General features: G+C 54.9%; 1 protein-coding gene across 1 annotated transcript in view; it reads left to right on the top strand.

The window, feature by feature from the left end:
- Window positions 1–25,172, top strand: part of CELSR3 (cadherin EGF LAG seven-pass G-type receptor 3) — a 65,078-nt gene that overhangs the window by 28,418 nt on the left and 11,488 nt on the right. The window contains exons 3-24 of the mRNA XM_043518646.1: window positions 1,162–1,384; window positions 2,346–2,434; window positions 3,758–3,816; window positions 4,762–4,776; window positions 5,357–5,512; window positions 5,973–6,150; window positions 7,485–7,654; window positions 8,027–8,212; window positions 8,512–8,581; window positions 9,750–9,996; window positions 10,615–10,735; window positions 11,437–11,620; window positions 11,851–11,952; window positions 16,467–16,561; window positions 18,450–18,659; window positions 19,235–19,352; window positions 20,596–20,745; window positions 21,520–21,688; window positions 22,146–22,313; window positions 22,839–22,965; window positions 23,343–23,549; window positions 24,595–24,769. Coding sequence (XP_043374581.1) covers window positions 1,162–1,384; window positions 2,346–2,434; window positions 3,758–3,816; window positions 4,762–4,776; window positions 5,357–5,512; window positions 5,973–6,150; window positions 7,485–7,654; window positions 8,027–8,212; window positions 8,512–8,581; window positions 9,750–9,996; window positions 10,615–10,735; window positions 11,437–11,620; window positions 11,851–11,952; window positions 16,467–16,561; window positions 18,450–18,659; window positions 19,235–19,352; window positions 20,596–20,745; window positions 21,520–21,688; window positions 22,146–22,313; window positions 22,839–22,965; window positions 23,343–23,549; window positions 24,595–24,769 — 3,219 coding nt within the window. The remainder of the gene's footprint in view (window positions 1–1,161; window positions 1,385–2,345; window positions 2,435–3,757; window positions 3,817–4,761; window positions 4,777–5,356; window positions 5,513–5,972; window positions 6,151–7,484; window positions 7,655–8,026; window positions 8,213–8,511; window positions 8,582–9,749; window positions 9,997–10,614; window positions 10,736–11,436; window positions 11,621–11,850; window positions 11,953–16,466; window positions 16,562–18,449; window positions 18,660–19,234; window positions 19,353–20,595; window positions 20,746–21,519; window positions 21,689–22,145; window positions 22,314–22,838; window positions 22,966–23,342; window positions 23,550–24,594; window positions 24,770–25,172) is intronic.

The raw sequence follows: 25,172 nt of genomic DNA, 5'->3' as shown, positions 1-25,172 counted from the left end.
AAACTCCAAAGCGACCCCCCTGCAACCTCTGTGATCCCATTGGGCTGGAGAGCCAGTGCTCCAAATTCCAGAGCTCTGGGAGGTTAGAGGTTCACTCCTGTGGTGATTAGGAAGGGTGAGGGACAGCCTTGTGCAACTGGGGAGCAGCTGCCAGCAGGCTCTGCTGCCCACACCGTCCTGACCTCGCTGTGACACTGTTCTCTGGACTGTGCTGGATCTGGGGCAGGAAAGCCCCTCCGGGGACTGGAGGCAGTAGGCAGGGCTGGGAAACATCTCTTCCTCAGGGACGAGGCTTTGGGTGACAGCTGAGCTGTGAGACCAGGGTGTGGAGCAAAGACCTGCCTTGTGCCTCTGCTGAGATCTGGAGGGAGCTCTCTTAGCTCGGCGGGAATCCTCCTGCAGAGCTCGCCTGGGCACCTTGCACCCACAGCTGTGCCCAGGCCTAGCAATGGGAAACACTTAGCCTCAAGGTGATGGAGCTGGGCACCACTGAGATGGGGCCTCCAGGACACATGGCAACCTTTGGGTTTTGCCCTGGTATGTGAATTATGCCCCTCCACTAAGGAGCGAGAACAGACAGAGCTGCAAGTCCGTCATATTCCCACAGGGGGCAGAGTTACAGCCCTAAGGGGCAGGTAAATCCTGCCCACCCAGAGTGCACTGGCCGTCCTTGGCCCATGTCTGTCCTGGAGCCACATGCAGTGTGTCTCACACACACGGTCTCTCAGTGCGTCAGGGCAGGACTGGCCAGCACTGGGGATGCTGGGGAGCAGGGAACTGGCACCAAGGCTGATGGGCCCAATGTTGTGTGACTCACAGTCAGGGGCGATATTTGGCCAGCTCTCAGCCTCATGCTAGGGGGATTCTTTACAGGACCTGGGAAGGGCAAGATGCCCCAGCCCAGGCCCACCGTGGGGCCTGGTGCTTGGGGAATGGAACTGGGGTGGCAGTGGGCTGCTGTCACATGCTCGTGCAGCTATGGGGTAGGGAGACCTGTTCAGCTGGCCTCCAGCCTGGCTGGTTCCTATCCAGGCAACTTGGGGGCAGTGACTTCTGTCCCGTACTGCTGGGAGCCACAGTCTGGATGGGCAATGCTGGGAGCCCCCCAGCTCTGCTCCAGGTTGTGTCCTGAGCCCCTTGTTCCATTCTCTTCCCCAACAGGTGACAAGTGCGAGGTGGACAGCCGCTTGGGGCACTGCCTCCCTGGTGTGTGCAGGAATGGCGGCACCTGCACCAACTCTGCAGATGGCGGCTTCCAATGCCAGTGCCCCTCCGGGGGCTTTGAGAAGCCCTACTGCGAAGTCTCCACACGCTCCTTCCCCCCCAAGTCCTTCGTCATGTTCCGGGGGTTGCGCCAGAGGTTCCACCTCACCCTCTCCCTCTCGTAAGTCCTGCTCTTCCTTCTACGTGGGTGTACTTCCCCTCAAGGGGGCAGCGTGGGTGCCCAGGGCCCTGCCAAAGCACCTGGGACCCACCCAGCCAAGGACTCTCCTAACCCAGGGCCCTGCCGAAGCACCGGGCCCTGGGGTGGGGTGGGTGTCAATTTATCCAGAGGCTCCTGTGAAGTGCCTAGGGCCCACCAACTATGGGCAGACCCCTGGGCCCACCTGCCCAGTGAATTGCTGAAGTGTCCAGAGCCCTCCCCACTGTAATGCCTTGGTCCTGCCCAGCCCAGGGGCCTATGAAATACTTCCATTGCCCTCTGTAAACCCTTCACTCCTGGGATTTGCAAAGAAATGCTCTCTCCAGATATTGCACTCAGAATCCTCCTCCCCCCCCTCACACACACACACCCACTCCTCTTTGGAGCCTTGCTGGTAGAGCTGCATGGGGCCCTGGCAGGCTCTCTCTCACCAGAGGGCCTCTCAGTGTTTTTTGTCAAGGAGTTTAACTGGAGTAACAGATGTGCCAGCTGTTGATGTGATTTCCCATTCTGCTCGAGGGGGCATTTCCCCCTGGAATACCGTTCTACTGTTGTCCCCAGCCTGCCCTTCCTCTGGAGGGTGACCCAGGGAAAAGATGCTGAGCTTACACCTCCTCCTCAGGTGTGTGTTCTGGTGTGAGTACAGAGCTCTTCTAGCAGGGAGTTCATTCACCACTTGGAACCACCGGCCAGAATGTGCTTTAGTACTGGTGTCTAGGTCTTCCTGCAAATCATTGACTGCTGCGGAGTAAATGCACATTGCTGTGGGTAAATACACCCTGGAAAGTATTGTCCCTCGTTCCCGCTGAAAGGGGGTGGAATGACTGGATCAGTTAATTCCTTGTGACTCTCTAAGGGGCACTGTTCCCTCCGCACTCCCGTGAGCCCACACCCAGGATCTGTGCTCTGCTCTCCGTGTCAGGTTCGCCACCCTGGAGCGCAGCGGCCTCTTGCTCTACAATGGGCGCCTGAATGAGAAGCACGACTTCCTGGCTGTGGAAATCATTGATGGCAGGTCCAGCTGAATACTCCACAGGTGCGTGTGCACAAGAGCCTCTCAGCATGTGTGTGTGAGCGTAGAAGAGAGGGTGTTGTGCATGGGGTCTGGCTATGAGAGAGGGAGTGCACACCCGTTTGTGTGTCTGTGTGGCATCCATCAGAGGTGTGAGCGCAGAGGTGTTTGTGTTTGCGTAGGATTGTGTGTGTGTAGGAGCATACATTGGGGATGTGAGTGTGTATGCATGCATAGGAGTGGGTGTGTGTGTGTTATCACCATCGAAGACAGTGGAGGGGGGTGTTTGTGCATGTGTGTGTGCACGTGTCATTGCCATTGAAGGCAGTGGGGGGTGTGTGTGTGTGTGCGCACACATAGATGTTTAGAGAGCTAAAGATCACTTACATTCCAATCAGATGAAATCTGAAAGCCCATTTTTGCTGCTGTGCTTCCCGGATAAAGGGCTCGGCTCCATGAGAAGGAAAACGTGCTCTACATTAAAATTGATGCCTAACATAGACAAAATAAAATACGGCGCAGAAGCCCTAGTTTCTGAGCAGTGGTTTAAAGCCAACTCAACACCCTGCATGCTAAGATACCCAACCACATTCCCTTTCATGGATTTCAGCAGGGGCAGTAAAACACTTCACAAGCAATTCAAGCTCAGCAAAACCAATCAGCTGCAAATCAGCTAATGTACAATTACCAAAGGAAACAGCTCTCACCTGTGTGGCTGTAATAGTCTCTGGATGGTGACCTCAACTGCAGGCAGGCCGCTCTCCCAGTGGAAATGCAAGTGCAGCAGCTCTAGTGCTGCTTAGGTATTAGTGGTAGAAAAATGCCAGGGAAGCTTGATGGGGTTAGATGTATGATGGACTGCAAGTGTCAGTCGTGTGCAGACAGGGGTCTGTACGAACAGGGGATGGGAGGTCAGCGGGGCTGCTAGGCTCCTCTTTTGCCTCTGCTCTGAGTGACTGTGCTTCAGGTCTATTCAGACATATCTTTTCTACCTGCTTGCATCCTGCGGGGGTCTGGGCAGGCATTACCAGCCCCTTCCTGCAGGGTTATTATCTATCCTCTCAGACACAGCTCCCTTGATGCTGTTCATCTGCTCACTAGTGCTCTCCCGAAATGGCCAAGTCCTTAGCTCTCTGGCTTAGCTGCCTGAGAGTGCAGAGCAAGCTCATTCCTTCCTCATTTCGGTATCCAGCCAGCCTCTCACTGAAGCTCACAACGCTAGGGTAGTAGGGGCTTCCTTCCTCTCTTAAAAATAACAGAGAGCTCATCCGTAATGTCACTGCCTCCGAGTGACCTGTTTGTGCATCAGCTCTTTTCCTGAGGGACGCTTAGTGGGAAGAAGGCCAACAGTGAGAAAGTTGGGAAGAACATTAATGTGAAGGTTGGTTTCTTTGCTCGGGCTCCTGCCGGAGAAATACCAAAGCAAACACATTTGTAATTCAGGTGAATCAAAGAGCAACGCTCAACACTGTGACCAGGGAGGCAGTGACCCAACCTGTTATGTAGTGATACATACAGGGTGACATTTGTGTCTCTGATCCATCTTCTAGGAGGGGACGTTGAAAACATTTAGCCAACAACTTGGAGTTAGTGAACGTAACCTCTTTTGTTGAACAATTGGCGAAGGTTCAGGGAAGAGCCATGAGAATCATTAAAGGATTGAAAACCTGCCTTATAATGATAGACTCAAGGAGATTCATCTATTTCGCTAAACAAAGAGATGGTTAAGGGGTGACTTGATCACAGTCTAACAGTACCTACCTGCAGAACAGAAATGTGAGAACAGTAGGCTCTTTGATCTAGCAGACAGGTATAACAAACTTCAATGGCTGGAAGCTGAAGCTAGACAAGTTCAGACTAGAAATAAGCACAGTTTTTAACAGTGAGGGGAATGAATCATTGGAACAACTTACTAAGGGTTGAGGTGGATTCCCATCACTGGAAATGTTTAAATCAAGATGGGAGTTTTTCTGGAAGATCTTTTCTAGTTCAACCACAGCTATGGACATGAAGCAGGAATTATTCAGGGAAGTCCTGTGGCTATGGTATGCAGGAGATCAGATTAAATGGGTCCCTTCTGGCCTGAAAATCTGACTCTCTGTTGTTCCTAGAGCTCCGGGTGGGTGTTTACACTGGGGGTGTGTGTGTGTGTGTGTGTGTGTGTGTGTGTGTGAGAGAAAAAATGACCTGATGTGTGAGGGGGGTGTTTGGGTGCATGGGGGACTGTTTGCAGGGAAGAGCATGGCCCTGTGGATGCATAACTCACACCTTCGTCACTGCACTGCTCCCTCCTGCCTGACCGCGTCTGTTTTACGGTGTGTAACAGTGTCGTGCTTTGCAGGTGAGTCGAGCACCCTGGTGACCCGTACCTGCCGGGGGGTGTGAGTGATGGGAAATGGCATACAGTACAGCTCCGCTACTACAACAAGGTACGTGCCCCCCTCTTGTTTTCTCTCCCTGGGATTATCCTGTTTGTCCCACTGGCTGCAAGTTCTGGTATTAGTGAGCTGCAAAACACTGACCAGGCTTCCCCAGCAGGCGCATTTTGGGGAGCTGAGCAGTGCTGAGGGGCTGGGGATGTCCCGGCTGGATGTTCAGGACAGGAGGCCCTCAGTTCGTTAGGGAGGTCCCTGCTGTCCTGCCTTCCAAGCCTTGATTCAGCTTTCCAGTTCTGATATTCTCCTAGCCAGGAGACCTGTCTTCTTGCCTTCTTTGTCCCACTGATAGGCCTCATCACCGATGGGAGTTGGATCTAATTTTTCTATCTTTGTGAAAGTAGAAGGGATGCAGGCAAGGGGGCCACCCAGAAAGACCTGCAGATCTGAGGCATGTTTGTGCCATGCACATGGTGTGTCCCCTTGTGCGGAAGGAGCTGGTGCTGAGGGAACCCCCCTACTAACTCCTTGGTTTTTTGGTTTCAGCCCAAGATTGGCTCCCTGGGGGTGGTGCAGGGGCCTTCCAAAGACAAGGTGGCCATCCTGATGGTGGATGAATGCGATGCATCAGTGGTGCTGCAGTCGGCAGTGGGATGGCAACTACTCCTGCGCTGCAGAGGGCACGCAGTCCAGCTCCAAGAAGTGAGTGTCCTGAGGGCCTGCTGCTCACGGCAGGGGGATGAGGGACTCAGGAACAGGGATAACCAGACTTAAAGGGAGCTCTGAGCTCTCCCCAAGTCCTGGCAGGAAAGAGCCTACACTGCTTCCACTCAGTGTATACTCCACTTGACCTGGGAAAGCTGGGCTGCCATGGGGCCAGAAGTCCCCTACAGCCCTGGTTGTCTCTGATTTGTCTCTGATGACATCCTGCATGCCTAGCTGGCAGGACGGTGTCAAAGGTCTGGCATCAATGCATGATGACATTGCCACAGAGCCTGAGCATGGAGCTTCCGCCTCTTTCCCCTGGCTATGGGACCCAGGATGGGGCCTCAATTATTGTTCCCATCCCCAGCAGTTTATAACAGCCTGCTGCTGCACTGAGGGGAACTGACCAGTGTAGTGCTGTGTGGGGCCTGGATCTCTGCACAAATGCCTCTTACAGGCCTCTTCTCACAGGTCCCTCGACCTCACAGGGCCCCTGCTCCTCGGAGGGGTCCCCAATCTGCCTGAAAACTTCCCAGTGGCCCACAGGGACTTTGTGGGGTGCATGAGAGACCTGTACATCGACAACAAACGGATCGACCTGGCTACCTACATTGCAAACAATGGGACCTCTGCAGGTAACAGGAGTGTGTGGTGCCTCTGCTCTGTACCAAGGCTGACAGCCAGGACACAGAATCCTCTGTCCATAGACAGGGCTGCCCAGGGTCTAATAACAGCCCAGGTAGCAGTTAGCACCAGCTTCCCTACAGGACCCCGACCCTTTCAAGGAAAAAGAGAGAAAGTGGGCCTCCAGACCCCATGCAGTTGTGCTGATGTTCTTTGAGAAGTAGACGCCTCTGCTCTGCACAAGGACCTGAACAGACAGGAGCTTATTTCACACCTCATTGGATAGTCCGACCTGGGCCAGATTCCAGCCAGGATCCTAGCGGAGAAAAGACTCCTGATCTCACAAATAGCCCCTGTTCTCACCCCAACAGTGCTTCGCCATGCTGCACCAATCAGGAGGTTACATCCGGTAGCACATTGTGGGACTGCAAAATCAGCCTGTCCCTCGGGGGCCTGGGTGATTCCCTGGCAAAAGTCACTCTAGCTCTGAGCTGCCTTTTTCACTCAATAAGGGGCCCTTGTTCTGGACAGGAGGGCAGAGCACGGTGGCTGTTTACTGATGGGGCATAGAGATCTCAGCCGCAGCATCCACCTTTGGTCACTCTGAGGAGCTGCTGAGATTTCCTCCCCACTCCAGTGTTCAAGTGCTGGGAGGGGAAGGTCAGGGCTGAGCCTTGCAAATAACAGTCCCCTCCTCTGTTCTGCCTTGGCCGCGTGTCTGCAATGTCCCAGGGATGCCACGCAAGCACACCTTCTGCGAGTCCAACCCTGCAAGAACGGTGGTGGCACCTGCTCAGCGGCTGGGGAACCTTCTCCTGCGAGTGCCCTGTGGGCTTCGGGGGCAAGGACTGCAGGCTTGGTGAGTGAGCCCTGGAGGAGGCAGGCTGGATGGCACACAGCAACATGTTGGCCTGAAACTGTCCCTGAACATTCTGGTGAGAAGGAGCTGAAGGCCCTGCATGGACTTGTCCATGCATCAGTGGGATTCCCTTCCATAGGGGTTCCCCCACCAGCCCTGCAGTGTGTGGTGTCACCAGCATTCGTGCTTTATTTCCCAGAAGGGAAGTGGCCAGTTGCCCTGGCAACGGATGCAGTAGAAATTGGAGAAATAAATGCATAACTCCACTGAGAGGCTGGCGCCTCCTGGGAATGGCAGTACATGGAGCTCCCTGCCCCTCTTTGGCAAGAGGCACAGCTGGACTCTGGCCTGCTCAGGCCCTGCAAAGACTGAGCCATCTATTCTCCCTTGCCAAATGAAGTGTGAGTGAAGGCCCTGGGCAGGAATCAGTGCTCCCCACATTGCTCCAAACCTCCACAGGCCTCATACTCCTGCTTTCCCTTCCAGCCATGCACCATGCTCACTATTTCCATGGCAACAGCATCCTTTCCTGGGACTTCAAGAATGAGGTGAAGATCTCCATACCATGGTACATGGGGCTGGCGTTCCGGACACGCCAGCTGGACGGGGCGCTGCTTCAAGCTCATGCCGGCCAGTACACCACCATCCTCTGCCAGGTACTGCCACTGCAGCCACAAACACAGCGTGGACAGCAGGGCCTCCCATGCTCTCCTCCTGGCTTTGCAAGGAAAGCCTGCTCACTGAATACAGAGGGACCCTGACACTTGGTAGCTCCATGCCTGGGGCCAGAAGCAGCTACTGCAGCTTGGGTTTGTCAGGATTGCAGCAGTAGGGCTGACACACTATGTATCACAGCAGATTCCTGGCTGGTGCAGAGCTGGGAAGTCTTTCAGGCAGGCTCCTGGCTGAGCTGGGGACTCATCCCCATGTACAAAGCACATGTAAGGAGTAATGGGGAGGAAGGGGAGTAACCTGAGCTGGCTTGGGCCTTGATCATCACTTCTGTTGCTGGCTCCCCTTCTCCTCAGCTGGACTCTGGCATGCTCTCCTTCACGGTGAGTAGAGGCTCTGGGCACACCATCAAGCTCCTCCTGGACCAGATGCACCTGAGCGATGGGAAATGGCACAACCTCCAGATGGAGTTACGGGATGTTCGCAGTGGGCGTGATGTGCGCTATATCATCACTGTCAGCCTGGACTTTGGACTCTACCAGGTCTGTAGCCTCACACCCCCAGCCATGGGGATCACTCGGGGGGGCTGGGAAGCAGAGTGTGAGGGCTGGTGTCCTGGCTGTGAGATCTATAATCTCTGACTCCATCTGTCTGTCTAGGTGTTGCTACTATGCTTCTTACTGGCCTCGGGGGTAGCTAGGCATGTACATCTCCATGTATCTGACTAGATCTCTGCACAGTAGGGTTGTGTGGAGCAGGAAGAGTGTCTGGTGACCTGCTGACCCAGGTTTGAGGTCTGGGAATGGCGTGTGAAGCTCCTGTTTCTTGGCCTCTTTTGCAGGACACAGTGATTGTTGGAAATGAGCTGCATGGGCTGAAGGTGAAGCATCTTCACATTGGGGGATCCCAGGGTCTGGCGAGGTGCAGAGTGGTCTGAAGGGCTGCGTACAGGTGAGTGCTCAGTTCCAGCAGCCTCCCACACTGGACGGTGTTCAGAGATGGAAAATTAGAGAGTCCCCAGACCTAGCTGCAGAGGCTACTCCCAGAGCCCTTTCAGATGCACACAGAAATCCAGTCCAGGGCCCTCTGCTCCCAGGGGCTGCACCCAGAGCCCCTGTGGACATGCTTCAGGCTTGAGCGCTCTGCGTGGGGGGCCCAGGAAGAACAGAAGGTGACCACTGGGCAGAGCAGCAGGATGTGAGCAGGAGGGAAGGAGAATGATCGGAATAGCCTGGCAAGTTTGTTGGATGACTCTCTAGAGCCCTTGGGGAGCTCGGTTATAAGGTAGCACCTCTCAGATCTGCAGGAGTCAGCCTCCTGAAGCCATAAAGGTGGAGCCAGGGTCCCTCCCTTAGAGCCGAGCTGGGGTCACCTGGCCAGGCTCCTGTCACTGAATCCCTGAGCCCCATTCCAGAGTGAACCTGGCTTTACCATGTATTTCTGACTTGGTTTTCAGGGGTGCGCATAGGTGACACGCCCTCTGGATGGCATTACCCAAGCCCAACAGAGCTTTGAACGTGGAGGCAGGATGCAGCGTGCCCAACCCCTGTGACCTCCAGCCCTTGCCCTGCCAACGGTATCTGCAGGGATGAATGGCAGAGCTACTCCTGCGTGTGTCAGCCAGGTAGGGCCCATCCAACAGAGCGGCAGACAGCTCTGTCTTCCTTTCACTCCCTGTTCCCCTTTCTGTTCTCTCTCCATTCTGTTTCTCTTCCATTCGTTACTTCTCCCCTTTGCCTGGCTTGTCTCTCCTCTCTCTGCCACCACTCTTCAGGGCTATTTCTACACACAGCAATGCTCCCTTGGGCTATAGCACTACGAGAAATGGGTCACTCAGTAGCTTGCTCACCTTTGCGAGGCTAAACCCAGTCGTGGCCAGAGGCTGGAAATCCCTTTAGAAAGCGGCAGGCAGAAGTTTGGTTGGTCTGGCTCAGTAGAGAGCAAAATGCCCTGGGATCCACCTGATAAACACCATCCCCCTCTGGCCTCTACCCCAGCACGGCTGGATTTTCACAGTGTTTCCTTAGGAAGCCATGGGAGTTCGCTCCCTGTTTTGAAGGTCTGTGTCTGCCCCCTCAGGATACTACGGAGGGGACTGCGTGGACGTGTGCCACTTGAACCCCTGCAAGAATAAGTCGGTGTGTCGACGGAAGCCAGGCTCTCCCCTTGGCTACGTGTGTGAGTGTGGAGGAAACCACTTTGGCAGTACTGCGAGCACAGGTGAGCCCAAGGGCAGCTCTGCCCTCAGCAGGACTTGGCTCTCTTCCCAGCAACAGTCTCCAGGCCCCTCGCAGGGATCCTGGGGCTCGGAGAATGTTGGGTTTAAGTCAGGGTTGGGATCGGCCACTGCTTGTTACTGCCCTGCTGAGGTCAGACTCCTTCCTTTGTAGCATTACCGATGGCTAGTGGGGCAGCAAGCCGCGAAGGAGGGGTGGTGACGCTGGGTGAAGAATAGGCTGCAGCAGCAGAGATGTGCTCTAGCACTAGGCAATTGGTCCTGTTCTGTGTGTTCCCTTCCCTGGCTCTCCTGGGAGGCAGCGCTCCCCCTCTGGCCAGTCGCTAGAGTGCATTCATTGGTGCAAGTGCATGACAGGCAGGCTGGCTTTAAAGGAGAGATGGGGGCTCCTCTGGGATCTCTGCTCCTCTTCAGAGACCCCATGTTGCTTTTTCTCTCCCGTGGCTGAGGGAAGTTTGAATCCATCTTCATTGGCACCCATCATTGCTGCTTGAATATTGTCCAAGTGGGCTGCTCAAATCCAAAGCAAGTCTTTCCTCCAATCCCAGCGGGGAAGGCTACTGCCTGCCAGGGGCAGGGGCCAAGCCTGGAGCCAAACTCTGCTCCAGTAACTTCATGGCACTCCAAGGTGGCCATGCTCCTGGAGGGGGTAGCAGGACGTGGTGAGTGAGAGAAGGCTGTCAGGTGACTATGGGTTTCTTTCCTCAGGGTGGATCAGCAATGTCCGAAGGGCTGGTGGGGGAACCCGACCTGTGGGCCCTGTAACTGCAACGTGAACAAGGGCTTTGACCCAGACTGTAATAAAACCAACGGGCAGTGCCACTGTAAGGTGAGGGGGCAACTGTGCAGACATACCCCTCATCTTGCCCACCCTCGAGCACCCGAGCTGTGGCCCTCATCCCATCTGCCTTTGTCAGTGGCCTCCTCCGTCCTGTAGTACTCTAGGCAACCACTATTCCCCTGTTCTTTGATGGCCTGCACCCCTTGCACACGTCCAACCTGCCAACACCATTCGTAGTCCGCTGGCCCTGGCCCTTAATGACTCCGCTACCGGCCAGCTGGGACAGAGTGTGAATTCCCTGAGGGCCATCCTTGCTCTCCCGTGGAAAACTGTGTTTCAATCCCCCCCTGCTGGGGAGTCTCACAAGGAGCGGAGGGGAGAGGGAGGCGGCAGGCAGGTGGGAAGTAGGGCATGCATGCGCACTGAACTTGGGGGACCTGTCTGTAAGTTGGGAGGAAGCTGGAAGAGTCCCAGCATGTGCTGCTTTGCATCGGATGCTGCCACAGCGACTTGGGGCTGGCCCTGATCCCCAAGTTGGGGCTGTGCCCAGCCAGTGCAGGGCTAAGAAGCTGACATTTAGGTGCCTGTCTCTCTTGTTGTCTGGCTGGTCCCTCTCCCCTCCCCACTGTGTCCTTCCCCTGTCTAACCAGGCCCCTCACTCTTCCCCTTGGGCCCTTCCTCTGGCCACCCTGCTGCTCCCCCTCCCATGATTCATCTGTCTCACCGCCTTCCCTGCCCCTCTCCGGCAGGAGTTCCATTACCGTCCCAAAGGGAGTGACACCTGTCTGCCCTGCGACTGCTACCCCACTGGCTCCTCCTCGCGCTCATGTGACCAGGAAATGGGTCAATGCCACTGCAGGCCCGGAGTGATAGGTCGACAGTGCAACAGCTGTGACAGCCCTTTTGCAGAGGTGACGCCAAGTGGCTGTGAGGGTGAGTTTGGAGAGACATGTATGTTCTGCATGGGACAGCAACCTGCAGCCAGAGCGGCATGGCCTGACTCTGAGCTCAGGCACTAGAAGCTTAGGGACGGTGTCAACCAAAACTCCCCGGACAGTCTCCTGGGGCACTGCCCTTGATCCCCTCCTGCGGGACACTCTCCTGGGACAGAACCCCTCCCCTCTGCTCCCGCTTAACTCCGACTCCTTCATTTCCATTTGCAGTGCTCTATGACGGCTGTCCTAAAACCCTGAGAGCTGGTGTTTGGTGGCCTCAGACCAAGTTTGGGCTCCCAGCTGCAGTGCCTTGTCCCAAAGGCTCCTTGGGTAAGTGATCCTCATGAGAAGGCTGCAGAGAGGGACATGTGGCTGGACCCCCAGAGGGAACATCCTGCCATGTCCCTCAGCCTCAGAAAGATGGAACCCCCCTCAGCCCACAACAAGGTTCTAAACCCCCAATGGCCAGCTCCTGCTGCTAGCGCTGCCCCGGGCAGTTAGGAGGAGCTGCTGTGATTGTCAGGTTTGGAGCCATGGAGGCCTGTGTCTCGGCTTTGAGGTGTGGAGAATTGTTGTCTGAGGGGAAATGGACTGAAAAACAGAGAGCAGGAGGAGATCTTCCCAGACCCTGTTCCAGACGAAGAGGTGGGGCTGCAACCTCACAAGCTCCAAGATCCAAGATCCAAGCTCCCCGACCAGAGCTTCTCTGGAGGTCTTCTCAACACAGGCAGGAGTGCAGGGGCTCTTCTGTGAGCAGCCTAGATGTAGGCCCAGAAACATCACTTATACAAAAAACCCAGGAACACCCCTTCCCTCCGGCCCCACCTATCATGGCATCCAGTGCTGACTGAGCAGATGCTGCTGGCACTGCACCCTGGGACACACAGGAAGGTTCTGCACCCACAATGCCCTGCTGCTCCCTCCTCCTCCTCAAGTTCTACCCTAGCTGCAGAGAGCCAGAATCCCAGTCAGTTGTAACTGCCGCTGTGGGGCGGAGGAAGAGAGCAGCAGCCCAGGGCATTGAGATGACATTCAGCACCTTGAAGCAAAGATGAGTCAGTGCAGAGTGGGGATTTGATGTGGCCCTGTCAGCCACGCTCCGGCCCAGCTCCCGAGCAGGCTTCAAAGGCAGCCCCAGCTAGAGCGCGTTGTAGCGATTCAGCTGTGGCTGACTTTGGAGAGTGCCACATCAGAAAGGAAGGACAGCAACCTCCAGGCCAGTGGGAGATGGGAATCACTGGCTTCTGGGAATCCAGGGCGGTTCAGCCCTTCCCCTCCTCCAGGCATTTCCCCAGGGACGTGTGTTCTTCTCCCACTCCAGGTTTCAGCTCCTAAACCATGTCACTTCTCTCCCCGTTTTCAACTCCCTCCTGGTCAGGTTTGCGGGGTGCAGGTAAGGACCCGGAGTTGTCCCGTTTCCCTCACTATGTGTTTGTTGCAAGGTCTGTTCTGCGTGGCTTTCCATTTCCCTCTCCTGCCTGAGACACCGCAGACCCCATGCTTCCAGGCTGCTGACTGTTACTAACGCTGCCCTCACATTGGCTTCCCTTATACACATGTCCGCCCTCGATTGCTTTCTATCCCCGAGCAAAACTAACCTGCAGACATTCGACTGCAGCCAGACACTGCTCCCCCCTCTCTTCCACCCCTTTATGTCTTGCTGCCTTTTGCACTGTATCGTTTGCTCTGGGTGGACCAATAGGCTTGCGGTGCAGGGACCTCTCAGTGCTCCTGTCCCTGTGAGATGTCTGCCAGTTTGCAGTCAGCCTTGGCCATGGGCTACTGAAGAGCTCACTTGTTTAAGCTTTGAGGGGGAAGGGCTAGTAACTGGAGGAAGAGGAGAGTAAGTGCTGCCTGCTCTGCTAGCACCTGCTGCCGGTTGGTTCGCAGGGTGCTATGGGCATCAAAAGCTAATGGGCACTTCCCTTCAGACCAGAGGAAAGGAGCTGCCATCTATCGGGGAAGGCAGATGAAGGGCCATTAGAGAGTCCATGGAAAGAAGTGACAGTAGAAGGACATTTGGACTGATCAAGGTGGGGGTCATGTGTGGCCGAGGCAGAGGATCTTTTGGGGTACGCAAAGAACAGAAACAAAGGCACAGCTGACAAGAGGAGCTCTCTGGTGCCTAGCAGACTGGCTTATGGTCCTGGGGCCAGAGCAACTGGGAATCACAGCAACCATGACCTAGCTTCATCACGACCCATGTTCTCGAAGTAGAGTGGCCCCAACCCTACCTCTAGGGTTGCCAGTTGTCTGGTTTTCGACCGGAATGCCTGGCCGAAAAGGGCCACTGGCCACTCCAGTTGGCACCACTGACGGGGCCGTTAAAAGTCTGGTTGGTGGCGCAGTGGGACTAAGGCAGGCTCCCTACTGGCCCTAGCTCCATGCAGGCCCATGGAGCTCCTTGTGGCTCCTACGCACATGGGTGACCAGGGAGGCTCCACGTGCTGCCCCTGCCCCGAGTTCCGGCTCTGTAGCTCCCATTGCCTGAGAATTGCAACCAATGGCAGCTGTGGGGGAGACGCCTGTGGGCACGAGGGCAGTGCATGGAGCCTCCCTGGCCACCCATGCGCCCAGGGACTGCAGGGACCAGGCGGCCGCTTCCTGGGAGCCCTGGTAAGCATCGCCAGGACCCTGAACCCTCTCCTGCACCCCAACCCTGTGCCTCAGTCTGGAGTCCCCTCCCACACCCAAACCCTCTGCCAGAGTCCACACCTTGCATCCCCCTAACACCATGCACCAACCTTGAGCCCCCTCCTGCCCCAGGCTGGAGCCCTCACCCTCACACCCCAACCTTCTGCCCCAGCCCGGATCCCCCTCCTTCACCCCAACACCTCATCCCGGCTCCACCCAAGAGCCCACACCCCCAGCCAGATTCCTCAGTTCCCCATACCCCAACCCCCTGCCCCAGCCTGGTGAAAGTGAGAGAGGGTGGGGGAGAGTGAGCGATGGAGGGAGGGGGGATGGAGCAAGCAGAGAAGGGGCAAGGCAGGGGCAGAGACTTGGGGAAGAGCCGGGGCAGGGGTGTTCGGTTTTGTGCCATTAGAAAGTTGGCAACCCTACCTATCTCACGTGCCATGCTGTCAGTTCACCCTTCTGGGTGGGAAGGGCCATTCTCTAGTGAGCACATCATAGAGGGAGCCATGATAAAGGAGCCCAATGACCAAGAATGTTCTGCAGGATCCTACCCAAAATATGGCAACTCAGCGAGGCCACTGAGATTGTTACGGGGATTGAGGCTCATTCTTCTGCTGAAAGGAGGGCAAGAAGCAGAGAACAGGGAGAGTGGAGATCCCCCTTTGCTGGTTGCTTCCACCACTGAGCCCCTTCTGTCTCTGGCCTGGTTGGCTGGGTTGATAATATGGAGAAGGAGGAGGAGGAGAAGCCTGTAGGGGAAGATAGTGATGATCAGGATGAAGGGGCTGGAAGGCTGAACATGGGAGCTCCTTTGGGCGAGGAACTCCTGACCTCTCATCCTGGCTTCCCCCCCAACCCATCTGACCTTGGGGCAAGTTGCTTCCCCTCTCTGAGCCTCAGTTTCCCCATCAGTAAAGCGGAGATAATGCCATTGACCCTGCTGAGGGTGGGAGGCGCATTAGCCACTGTGTGTCTAGCCCCGAGTGCTGAGTTGTTGTTCTGCTGGCGCTGCTCCTGTTCGAGACATTGACGTGGGCAGCCTGGTGCCATTCATGGCGATTGTGCATGGTGTGCTACATATGACAGCCAGGGCAATGGGGTGTGATACTCACGGGCATTAACGATGCACTTGCTGCTGCTGCTGCTGATCATTGTGCTGCTTTTGGGATGGATAACGTGGACCCCGCTGGGGGGCTGTTAATGAGGATCTTGATTGTGTGGGTGGTTTTTAAACAGAACTGGTTGATAGCACATATATTATTATTTATATTCTAGGAGCGCCGAGGCTTCAGCCAGGATCAGGGCCCTACTGTGCTAGGCACTGTCCAGACACAGAGTGAGAGATGGTGGCTGCCCAAAGAGCTTGTCATTTAAGGACTTGTCTACACAGAGAAAGCTACCAGCATAACTACACTGGCATAATTGTACTGCTGTAGCTATACAGGTGTACCTCCCCCAGTTCCTCCCTGTGTGGACACTCATTCCAGAATGTGTGTGGCCACCCGGGGAGAAATACTGGTCTAACTAAAACCGTATAATTACACCAGTGTAGTTATGCCAGTAAACTTCCTCGTGTCTAAAAGTTCTAAGCAGACAAAGGCTGTAAGAAAGAGATGCAGTGTCCCAGCAGAGATTTCAGTGAATGCAAGCACCAGGCTAGGTGGACTGGGATTTGTCAGTCATGTCTTTCATCAGCTGTGGGGGTCCGGTGAGCACTGGGGGAGGTACATACTTGTCTGTCAATATGCAAAGGTGCATAGAACGGGCCCCGATAACCTCATGAATTACATTGCTTGTTATTTGTTATTCATTATTCCCCTCTCTAAAAGTCTCATCCAGTCAGCTACACCGTGTAACACGGGTAACCAATCACATGCCACAAATAGGAAATAACTGAAGGGAGTGGCTTCTAAAACAACCCAAAGTCTGATCATGATTTTTCCCAGTTATTGGGTGAATGTTACGGAAACTGGAACTGTTCACAGAGAGACTTGCCAGTGACAACTCCTGGATGAATGCGAGTTGAATTTAGAATGGGTAGTTCAGCTGGCCCCCTCAGCAATCCAGGGCTTTGATGTTACTTCCCGGTGCTGTTCTGAGTGATACTGACAGCATGGTGGGTTAGCTTTGGGAATGGCACTGTCCTAACCAGCTGGAAACTGTCCTCCATCTCTGAGTTTTGAATCAGCAACAACCCCTTCTTTCAGGTGCAGCAATTCGCCACTGCGATGAAGAGAGAGGTTGGCTGGAGCCCAATCTCTTCAACTGCACATCGCCTGCCTTCAAGGAGCTCTCGACACTGGTAACTTCCCTCTTTACTCCTTCCCCAGGCTGCAGCTTACTGGGAGGGGGTAGCCCTTGGAAGCTACATTTTCAAAAGAGCTCATGGTCAGATTTTCAAAAGAGCTCAGTTCCCATTTAGACCGCTAAATAAGGGTTGGACTTTCCATAGTGCTTAGCAGCTACCCTGGTGAGACTCATGGCTGGGCTTTCCACAGCGCTCCGCACCCACCATGCACCCAACATCAGAGCTCTTTTGAAAATTCAGTCCCAATTATGGGTGCTGAGCTCTTGAAAATCCAGCCCTAGAGGGAACCAGAACATGACCCTGTTTCCATCAGGAGCCTCTCTCAATACTTGGATCCTCCAGACATGCCCTTCCTTGAAATAGGGATTTAATTTTAGCCTAATTTGTCAGACTATCACAAGCACAAACTGCCCCTGATGGATAAGTGCATTTATCCCAGCCCAGTATTCGAAGAGAAAGCATCAATAATCCCAAGAGGGCTACAGGATCAGATGATTCAGCATCCTCCATTTCGATAGCAATAAATGGTCATGCAGCTGCTCTCTCACCACCCTCAGTGTGTTTATTTTTAAGCCACGTCTACACGACAACTTACATCCCTCGGGGTGTGAAAAAATCACCCCTGAGCGACATAAGTTACACTGACAAAAGTGCCGACGTTGACAGTGCTACGTCGGTGGGAGAGCTTTACCTGCCAGGAGAGCTACCATCGCTCGCTCGTTGGAGGTGAATTAATGATGTCAACGGGAGAGCTCTCTCCCGCCAGCATAGGGCGACTACAAGGGAGAGCTTCCAGCAGCAAAGCTGCATCAATACAGCTATGCTGCTGTAAGCTGTCTAGCATAGACATAGCCTTAGTTATTGGCTGATCAGTAAAATTAAATGATGAATCTTTAGGTTCCTCTAACAATTGAGTTTCCAGTCATTGGGACAAGTCATTACTGCTGGATTGTTAATTTCAACTCTTAGCCTGTCTGAAATTCCTTCGCCCTTCAGGGGAGCTTCCTCTGAAGTTACTTTTTTGTTTTAATTCATTCTTCTGTCACACAAATGGATAACAACATATCAATAGCTGCTGTTTGCCTGGGGTTCAATAATACTGAGCTCCGCTGCTCAAAGTCTAAGCAGTCTGTAGATGTAGCAGGGGAGAGTTAAAGGGATGCTCTCAACTGTCAGAATCAAAATTCTCTCTGAATATTGTTTAGTCCACCTCAGTTATGACTAACACTGAAGATTCTTGTAATTAAATGAGATGGGAGAGAAAACATTGTATTAGCTGCTCTTTTCCCGCAGTTTGTTTATTTTGTGCACAGCGCTTTCCCTAGTATAGTCAGTTTCACCCAGTGGTTTGTGTGGATTTTCAGTAGAGAAGTAAAGTAGAGAAGTAAAGAGTGTCTATTTTAAAACAGGAAAATGTGATGGTAACACCACAACAAATAACGGCGGGGCACCTGTGCAGATGTGGCACCTGAAACCACTTTGAAACCTCTTTTTGAAGTTGACTAGATTTCAGGCTGAGGGGAGGTCTCTATAACTATCAGACCTGCATGGAATTAAATGACACACACCTATCCTCAGGGGTTTCTTCTCCCCCAGGGGAGCAGATTCCTGAGGCACAGTTTGCTGCCCACTCGAGCGACTGTTTGGTCCCAGCGCCTGCCGTTGGCCTTGTGACTGTCCCTAGAGATAATCCTTCCATTGACAGGCTTGCAGAGATGGCTAGCACAGTCCAAGGGAAATCTGATCCCCAAAACTAGCCACTGGGTCTGTAATGCATCAGCATTTCTCCCTGTTACCCCTGGCTTAAAGCTGGGGAGGGAGGGACCAGATTTTAGCTCCACATCGCACTGTTTCATCCCGTCTCCATTCTCTCTGTTGGCAGCTGGAGGGCCTGGAGAGGAACGAGACGGAGCTGAACACCATGGAGGCGAAGAAGCTGGCGCACCGGCTGCGCGCAGTGACAGACCAGATGGAGCGCTACTTCGGCAACGACGTTCACATCACCTACCGCCTGCTGTCCCGCCTGATGGAGTTTGAGAACAGGCAGCACGGCTTCGGCCTGACCGCCACCCAGGACGCCCACTTCAACGAGGTGAGCACCGTTCCGGTTGGGAGGAGCCCTCCTCCTTACCCTTCCCTGCTGAGCAAGGCAGAGCTCATTGGCGCTGCCCCTTGGTCAGCCACAGCACAGCTTCTCTGGGACTTAAGGATGCTGCCTTCTCAGCCTCAACAGCCCCACCAGCCTGGGACTGTGGCTCTGAGCCCTGAGGAGCAGGGACCCTTACCCCCAGGTAGAATGGCTGCAACCTTTGTCCCAGCTTGTGAGCCATCAGGGTGGTGCCTGCCCCATCTCATTGCTCCATCCCTTTGTTACTCTGAGTAGCTAAAGGGTGTGAAGCCCACGGCAGGCAGGGGAGAGCCAAGGGGGTGCATCCAAGCAAGGGCCAGTGTGAATTGAGTGAGGAAACCCTTCCCATTCCTGCAAAGGGTGAGAGCCTGGGATCGTCTCCCAGTGGTGCGACACTCAGCTCCGAGAACGCCCCGTCCCCCTTCTTTCCTGGCTCGCCTGCAGCAGGCAGGGAGGTGACGGAGAGGAGGAGGCATAGAAGATTTCAAAGAAAGGTCTTTTCCCTTCAAGCCTGCTGAAGACTCTCCCTCTGTCTGCAGAACCTGCTGAGGGCAGGCAGCTCGGTGCTGGCCCTGGAGAACCAGGAGCACTGGGACGTGCTGCTGCAGAGCGACCATGGCAGCATGGGGCTGATGGAGCAGCTGAGAGAGTACACAGGCACACCTCGCCAGCAACATGAAACTCCACCTACCTGAACCCCCTTGGCGTGGTGACCCCCAACATCAGTGAGTAGGCAGCAGGCTGGAAGTATTGCCAGGAGAGCAGTGGTGCAAGGCATGCAGCTCTGGACACCACACTTCAAAGAGTTAAAAACGGGCACAAATGCCAATCTGAGGCCACGCTCCAGCTGTGATTGTCAGCTGAGGAGGGTGCAGCTGGTCAGCTGTTGAATGGGAGGCCCCCAGGAAAGCCTGGAGTGCTGCAGAAAGTGGTGGTCTTTCCTCTGAGTCAGCTGAGACTTGGGGTGCTATGCTGCTGGAGGAGATATAAAGCTAAACTCACGGCCCCCACCCCTTTGGGTCATGAAAGCTCCCGTTGCTCTTTGTGAGAGTTGCAGTGTTACCCCCTCTGTCCTGGCCAAATCGCAGTGGTAGCAATTCCATTCCAGTTTATTCCCCCAGCAGTGTCAGCTAAAGAAGTTATTCCTTGCTGCCCTGAACACGCCCCCAAGGGAGCCGCAAGCCAGTAGGTGGGTTTGGGATGGTGATTCTACCATGGTAAAGCTGCTGCCTCTGAATTATTCCCAGTCTTCCATAAATCCTTTAGACAAGGATCCACTGACCACAACCTTCTACAACTCCTCCTAAGTGCATACCCCGCAGAAGGGGCCAGCATACCCTTGGCTAACTGCTGTTAGCTTGCTGAGGGTTTGCCATGGGGTTCTGATGACTAGAAACGCTGACTGGTTCCACTCTCCCCAAACTCACATGTGGATCTGGGACGTGCATCCATAGGTGGTTGTCTCACATGGAGCTGGGTCTCTCACGTGGTTCCATTAGGGACTGTATGTACGGGAGGGCACATGTGCCTTTTATAGTCCCCACGTCCAGGCCCAGCAAACTCAGTGAGTGAATTGCTCCTGAAAGCGAGCACAGATAGAGCTAGCGAGTGCAGATGAGAGCTGGACATCCTTCTTGCTCCCCACAGCACTGCTCCCTCCCTCTGCTTTGCAAGTACAGACATGACCAGGGATCCACAAATGACTGGTCTGAGCCCATCACACTGTACTTGTGACCTCAGCCGCATTTGAATTGGTTACTCCAAAGATAGACACAAACGTGTTAACCATGGCACGCTGAGCCCATCCCATTGCAACACTGTCCAGCCAGAGTAACGACCCTGCACCCTGGCTCCCTGAGCTTTCCCAGGCCCCTGATTCCTCCATCTCTTCCCCACACAGTGCTCAGCATTGACCGCATGGAGAACCACACCCACGTCCGGCGACGCTATCCCCGCTACCACAGCAGCCTTTTCCGGGGGCAGGCCATGTGGGACCCACACACCCATGTGGTGCTCCCGCTCTCAGTGCTTACACCCCCCAAAGTGGAAGGTAAGTGAGTGGCTGCCCTGAGCCCCAGGGAATGACCCTGGTGTACTGGCTGCCTCCCAAGCAGGCTCTGTTGGGCCTCTCTTCATGCCCTGCACTGTATTCAGTACTGTCTGCCCAAGGGACAAGCACTGCATGCAGGGTAGCTGGTGGGGGGATATGCAACTGCCAGAACCCCAGCCTGGGCTGTCTCCTGGGTCTGTCAGAGACCTCAGAGACCAACTGTATGTCTTACCCCAAAGGCTGCTGGCACCTTTTCCTGGCCTAGAGGAGAGAGCTCCTCACTTCCTGGGCTGGGAGGGAGCATCCCATTGGTGCTCTGGCCTCCAGGCCCGCAGAAGCTGGGAGCCTGCTGCGCCCTTGCAGGAAGTGTCTGGAATTGCTTCCTGGCGATCTCTGGGAATAGCACCGAGTGCTGGCCTCGGGAGGCCCTCTCTGACCTCGGTGGGGAGGTTGCCATGATGCAGGGACCCTGCAGATGGTATCCATGTCTTAGATGCCTCCCACAATGGGAGAACTGCTATGGCCATGGACTTCTCTGGACTCCTCACTGCAGCCCCGACAAAGATGAATGGAGCTTTGTACAGCTTCCTCCCCAAGGGACTTTGCTGCGTCCCTTATGTAGTGCCCAGCCCTGGTACGTGGCTCATGGGCCATGGCCACGGAGATGGCCAGTGGCACCAGACATTTCCTTCCCCCTGGCCCTACACTCTGCCTCAGAACAAGACAAGACACCGTTGTTGCAGGTGCCTTTTCTGACCCAAGCTCTGCCCACAGCAGCCCCCATGCCCATGAGCAGGGAAGCGAACGACACAGTGGAGAGCTCTTCCCCAAAGCTGACCCTCCCGGAGCCCGAGCCTGCCGTCACCATCATCATCCTCATCATCTACCGCACCTTGGGCGGGCTGCTGCCAGCCCGCTATCAGGTGGATCGCCGCAGTCTCAGGTACTTTGTCACCCTGCCAGGACATGCACTCTCTAGAGAGAAGGCAACAAGCAACTGGGTACTGCCAGTTATGCAGGTCTGGGGTGTGGGATTTTTCAGGGTTCCAGCCTGGCTCATCTGACTGTGCGCAGTGGCCTGTTTGGAGGCTGGGGGCTCTGTCCAGAGCTGGTGTCTGCAACACTGAAACCACTAGCACAACTGGTCCTGCTTGGCCCCCGTGTTGGCAGCCTTCTAAAAGAGGACAAAGACTGGATGGACCACAGAGGATGAACTGCCCTCTCCCCACGGCCTAAGGCAGGGCTGAGGCTGGGTGGGCAGCGTGCAGCCTGTCCTGTAGCGGCGGATGGGTTTCAGGCTGTCAGTCCAGCCCTTGTCAGCCCCCTGGCATTCTCTGAAATGCCAGGCAGGTCTGGGCATGTGATGGGCTCAGTGATGAGGCCCTTGTCATCTCTTGCAGACTGCCCAAGAACCCCATCATGAACTCCCCCATAGTGAGCGTGTCCGTATTCAGCAACCACACCTTCATCCAGGGCACTTTGGACACGCCCCTGGTGCTGGAGTTCCGCCTGCTGGAGACGGCGAACCGGAGCAAGCCCCTCTGTGTCCAGTGGAATCATTCCAGCCAGTAAGTGCCCAGCCTGTCTGCATCATGCTCCGGGCCAAGATTCTCACTAGCCCCGGGGCCATTCACTGCTGCAGCTTTCGAGAGGTTTAGTAAAAGAAACTGGAGAAGTTAACTAGTTCCCTGACTCGCCTGAACCATCCTTGCTTCTGTGTGCTGGGGCAGAGCTCTGTCACATAGCCCCCTTGCTAGGACAGAAGTGGGGGATCACCAAGGCGGTGGAACTGGCCACCAAGGTGCTGCCTTTTGGCACATTGCACTTTCCCTACTGCTGAGGGCAGAGGTCACCAACTTCAGGCAGCATTGAGTAGATGCTTCAACATCCAAACATGGAAACATCCTGTTACATCCCGCCACCTTAGGAAGAGTAGAGAACCTGTCCAGGCAGCCAAAGAATCTCTGAGCAGGCTGATGCTCTGCAGACTGCTCCTCACCTATGCACCCCTGGACCCCCCAGGGCCTGACAGGAGATGTGATTTTTGAAGACCTGTTCCTTTGAGATTTCTCTGTGTTCTCTTGCGGCTGCAGGACTGACTCTTCCGGCTTCTGGACAGCAAGGGACTGTGATCTCGTGTTCAGAAACACCACGCATGTGCGCTGCCAGTGTTCCCAGTTTGGCACCTTTGGGGTGCTGATGGATAGCTCCCACCGAGAGGTAACCCTACCTCTGCAGAGGCGGGAGGGATGGGAGGAAGGAGCGGGAAGGCTGGGGGTGGGGGGCAGGGAATATGCAGTGGTGAAACCAGAACAAGCGGATGTATTTCCATGTCCATGGTGTGCCCAGCACAACCTCAAGGAGCAGAATGGAGCAGCCCCTGATGCGGTGGGGATCACGATCTAAACGCACCAGAACGTTCAGGGTAGAACTCTGGGTTACACAGGTGCAGACAGTGCCCACTGCAGAAATGTAGCAGAAAATCCCAGGCTGCTTCTCCCATCCAATTCCCAGCCGGAGGGAGAGACCGTTGAAGCTGACACATGCTCATGCTTTCTTGCCTGACTCTGCCTTTTGTCTTTGGTTTCCATCTGCAGCAGCTGGAGGGTGACCTGGAGACCCTGGCCATTGTCACCTATTCCTTGGTGTCTCTTTCTCTTGTGGCCTTGCTGCTGACCTTCTTCTTCCTGACATGTCTGAAAGGCCTCAAGTCCAACACCAGGGGCATCCACTCCAACATATCTGTCACCCTCTTTTTCTCCGAGCTGCTCTTCCTCTTGGGCATCAACCGCACTGAAAATCAGGTAAGGGGAGGAGGAAACAGTCCTGAGTGCAGCTGGGTGGGATGGCGTCGTCAGATCGGGGAGACCTAGAGGGTAGGAAGGAGGCCCAGGAGAACAGAACCGTTGGGTGAACGCAGCAGCAGTGTAAATGCTTTGCTAGTTCAGTCTCCAGTGTTTCATATTTTGACCTAGTTTGAATGGTGCCCCTGGGAGTCTTGCCTAAAGCAACCTGAGCGCTGGAATCATCCTGCAGGATGCACCCTCCCGGGTTCATTGGGATGCATGGGGGAAGAGTGGGAGATTCCCCCAGGGAGGAATCTTCCCCCTAAATCCTCTTTTCGATGTAATCCAATCTTTTCTTTCTAGGTTTCATACCACGCTCCTCACCATGGAATCCCAGCCCCTTTTAGGGCCCTGGCACCAGACATAGCGTTGGGTCATGGTGCCAACTCTCAGGGCAGTTGGTTGCAACTTAGGACAGGCTGTTGCTAATCAAGAGAGGCCCATGTCTGATGGGATGATGAGCTCTCTCTCCTGGAGGCTGTAGTGCATCCAGCTCAGAAGTGAGGTGACTACTGGAGATTCTCCTGTAGCACCAATGGAGGAGCTCCTGGATCTGAGCTAGGTCTTTGGTTCAAGCCCCAGAAGTGACAGATTGTTCCCCACATCCCTGAAGAACAGAAGGCATCACTCAAATCACCTACCCAGTGGATCTCGACATGTGTGTCGGAGAGGGACACGAGCAGGGTTATGAGGCTGCTTGGTTTGGATGTGGGCTCTTTGGGGTGGGTCGTTCCAGGGTTTGTTACTGACTGTGGATCTGGATTGTGGATCTAGCCCCCTTCTAAGAGGTTGGGAATCAGCAGCTTAGGTCAGGGGCATGCAACAGAGGTACAGGAGTCCCACAAGCCAGCTTCCTGCTGGGCGTAGAGCAGAATGGGGATGTCAGAAATGCTCTGGGGGTGACTCTGCTGCAGAAAGGGAGATTGTTAGGCAAGGGAGGGCCTTTCCCCTTCCCCAGCTGGATGGGCTGTCCACTCTTTGAGTGGTGATTTGCTCCTTTCAGTTCCTCTGCACTGTGATTGCCATCCTGCTGCACTACTTCTTCCTCTCCACCTTCGCCTGGCTCTTCGTGCAGGGCCTCCATATCTACCGCATGCAGACCGAAGCCCGCAACATCAACTTCGGAGCCATGAGGTTCTATTATGCCATTGGCTGGGGGGTGCCTGCCATCATCACCGGTAGGTACCGCACGCTGGGCAAAGACGCTTGGGAAGACAGGTTCCCTCTCTGAGGGAAGAGGGGAGGAAACGGATAAAGCTTGCTACAGCGTGGAAACTGCTTGGCCCTGGGCGATGCCAAAGGCAGTAGCCTCAGAAACCCCGTTTGGTCAAAGAGGCATGGGCCAGAGGCATGGGCATGGGCCTAAGAACTTGTCTCCTTTCTGATTCCATGGGCACTGGCCAGCCTGAGTGTCTGGTGGGGGAACGGGTGTGGGGGGGATGTATGTGCTTGTCTGTGGGCATCCATATCTGCCACAGTGTGTGTGTTTTGTGCTGTATGGGTCTAGCCAGGAGCAGCACTGCAGACAGATTCTAGACCATGGAGATACAGTCAGTGAGCTACAATATGGTGCAGGAGTTA

Source organism: Dermochelys coriacea, chromosome 7, assembly GCF_009764565.3.
Source record: "Dermochelys coriacea isolate rDerCor1 chromosome 7, rDerCor1.pri.v4, whole genome shotgun sequence".
Classification (NCBI taxonomy): domain Eukaryota; kingdom Metazoa; phylum Chordata; order Testudines; family Dermochelyidae; genus Dermochelys; species Dermochelys coriacea.
Note: the sequence above shows the minus strand (reverse complement) of the source record. Positions and strands in the feature narration are given on the sequence as shown.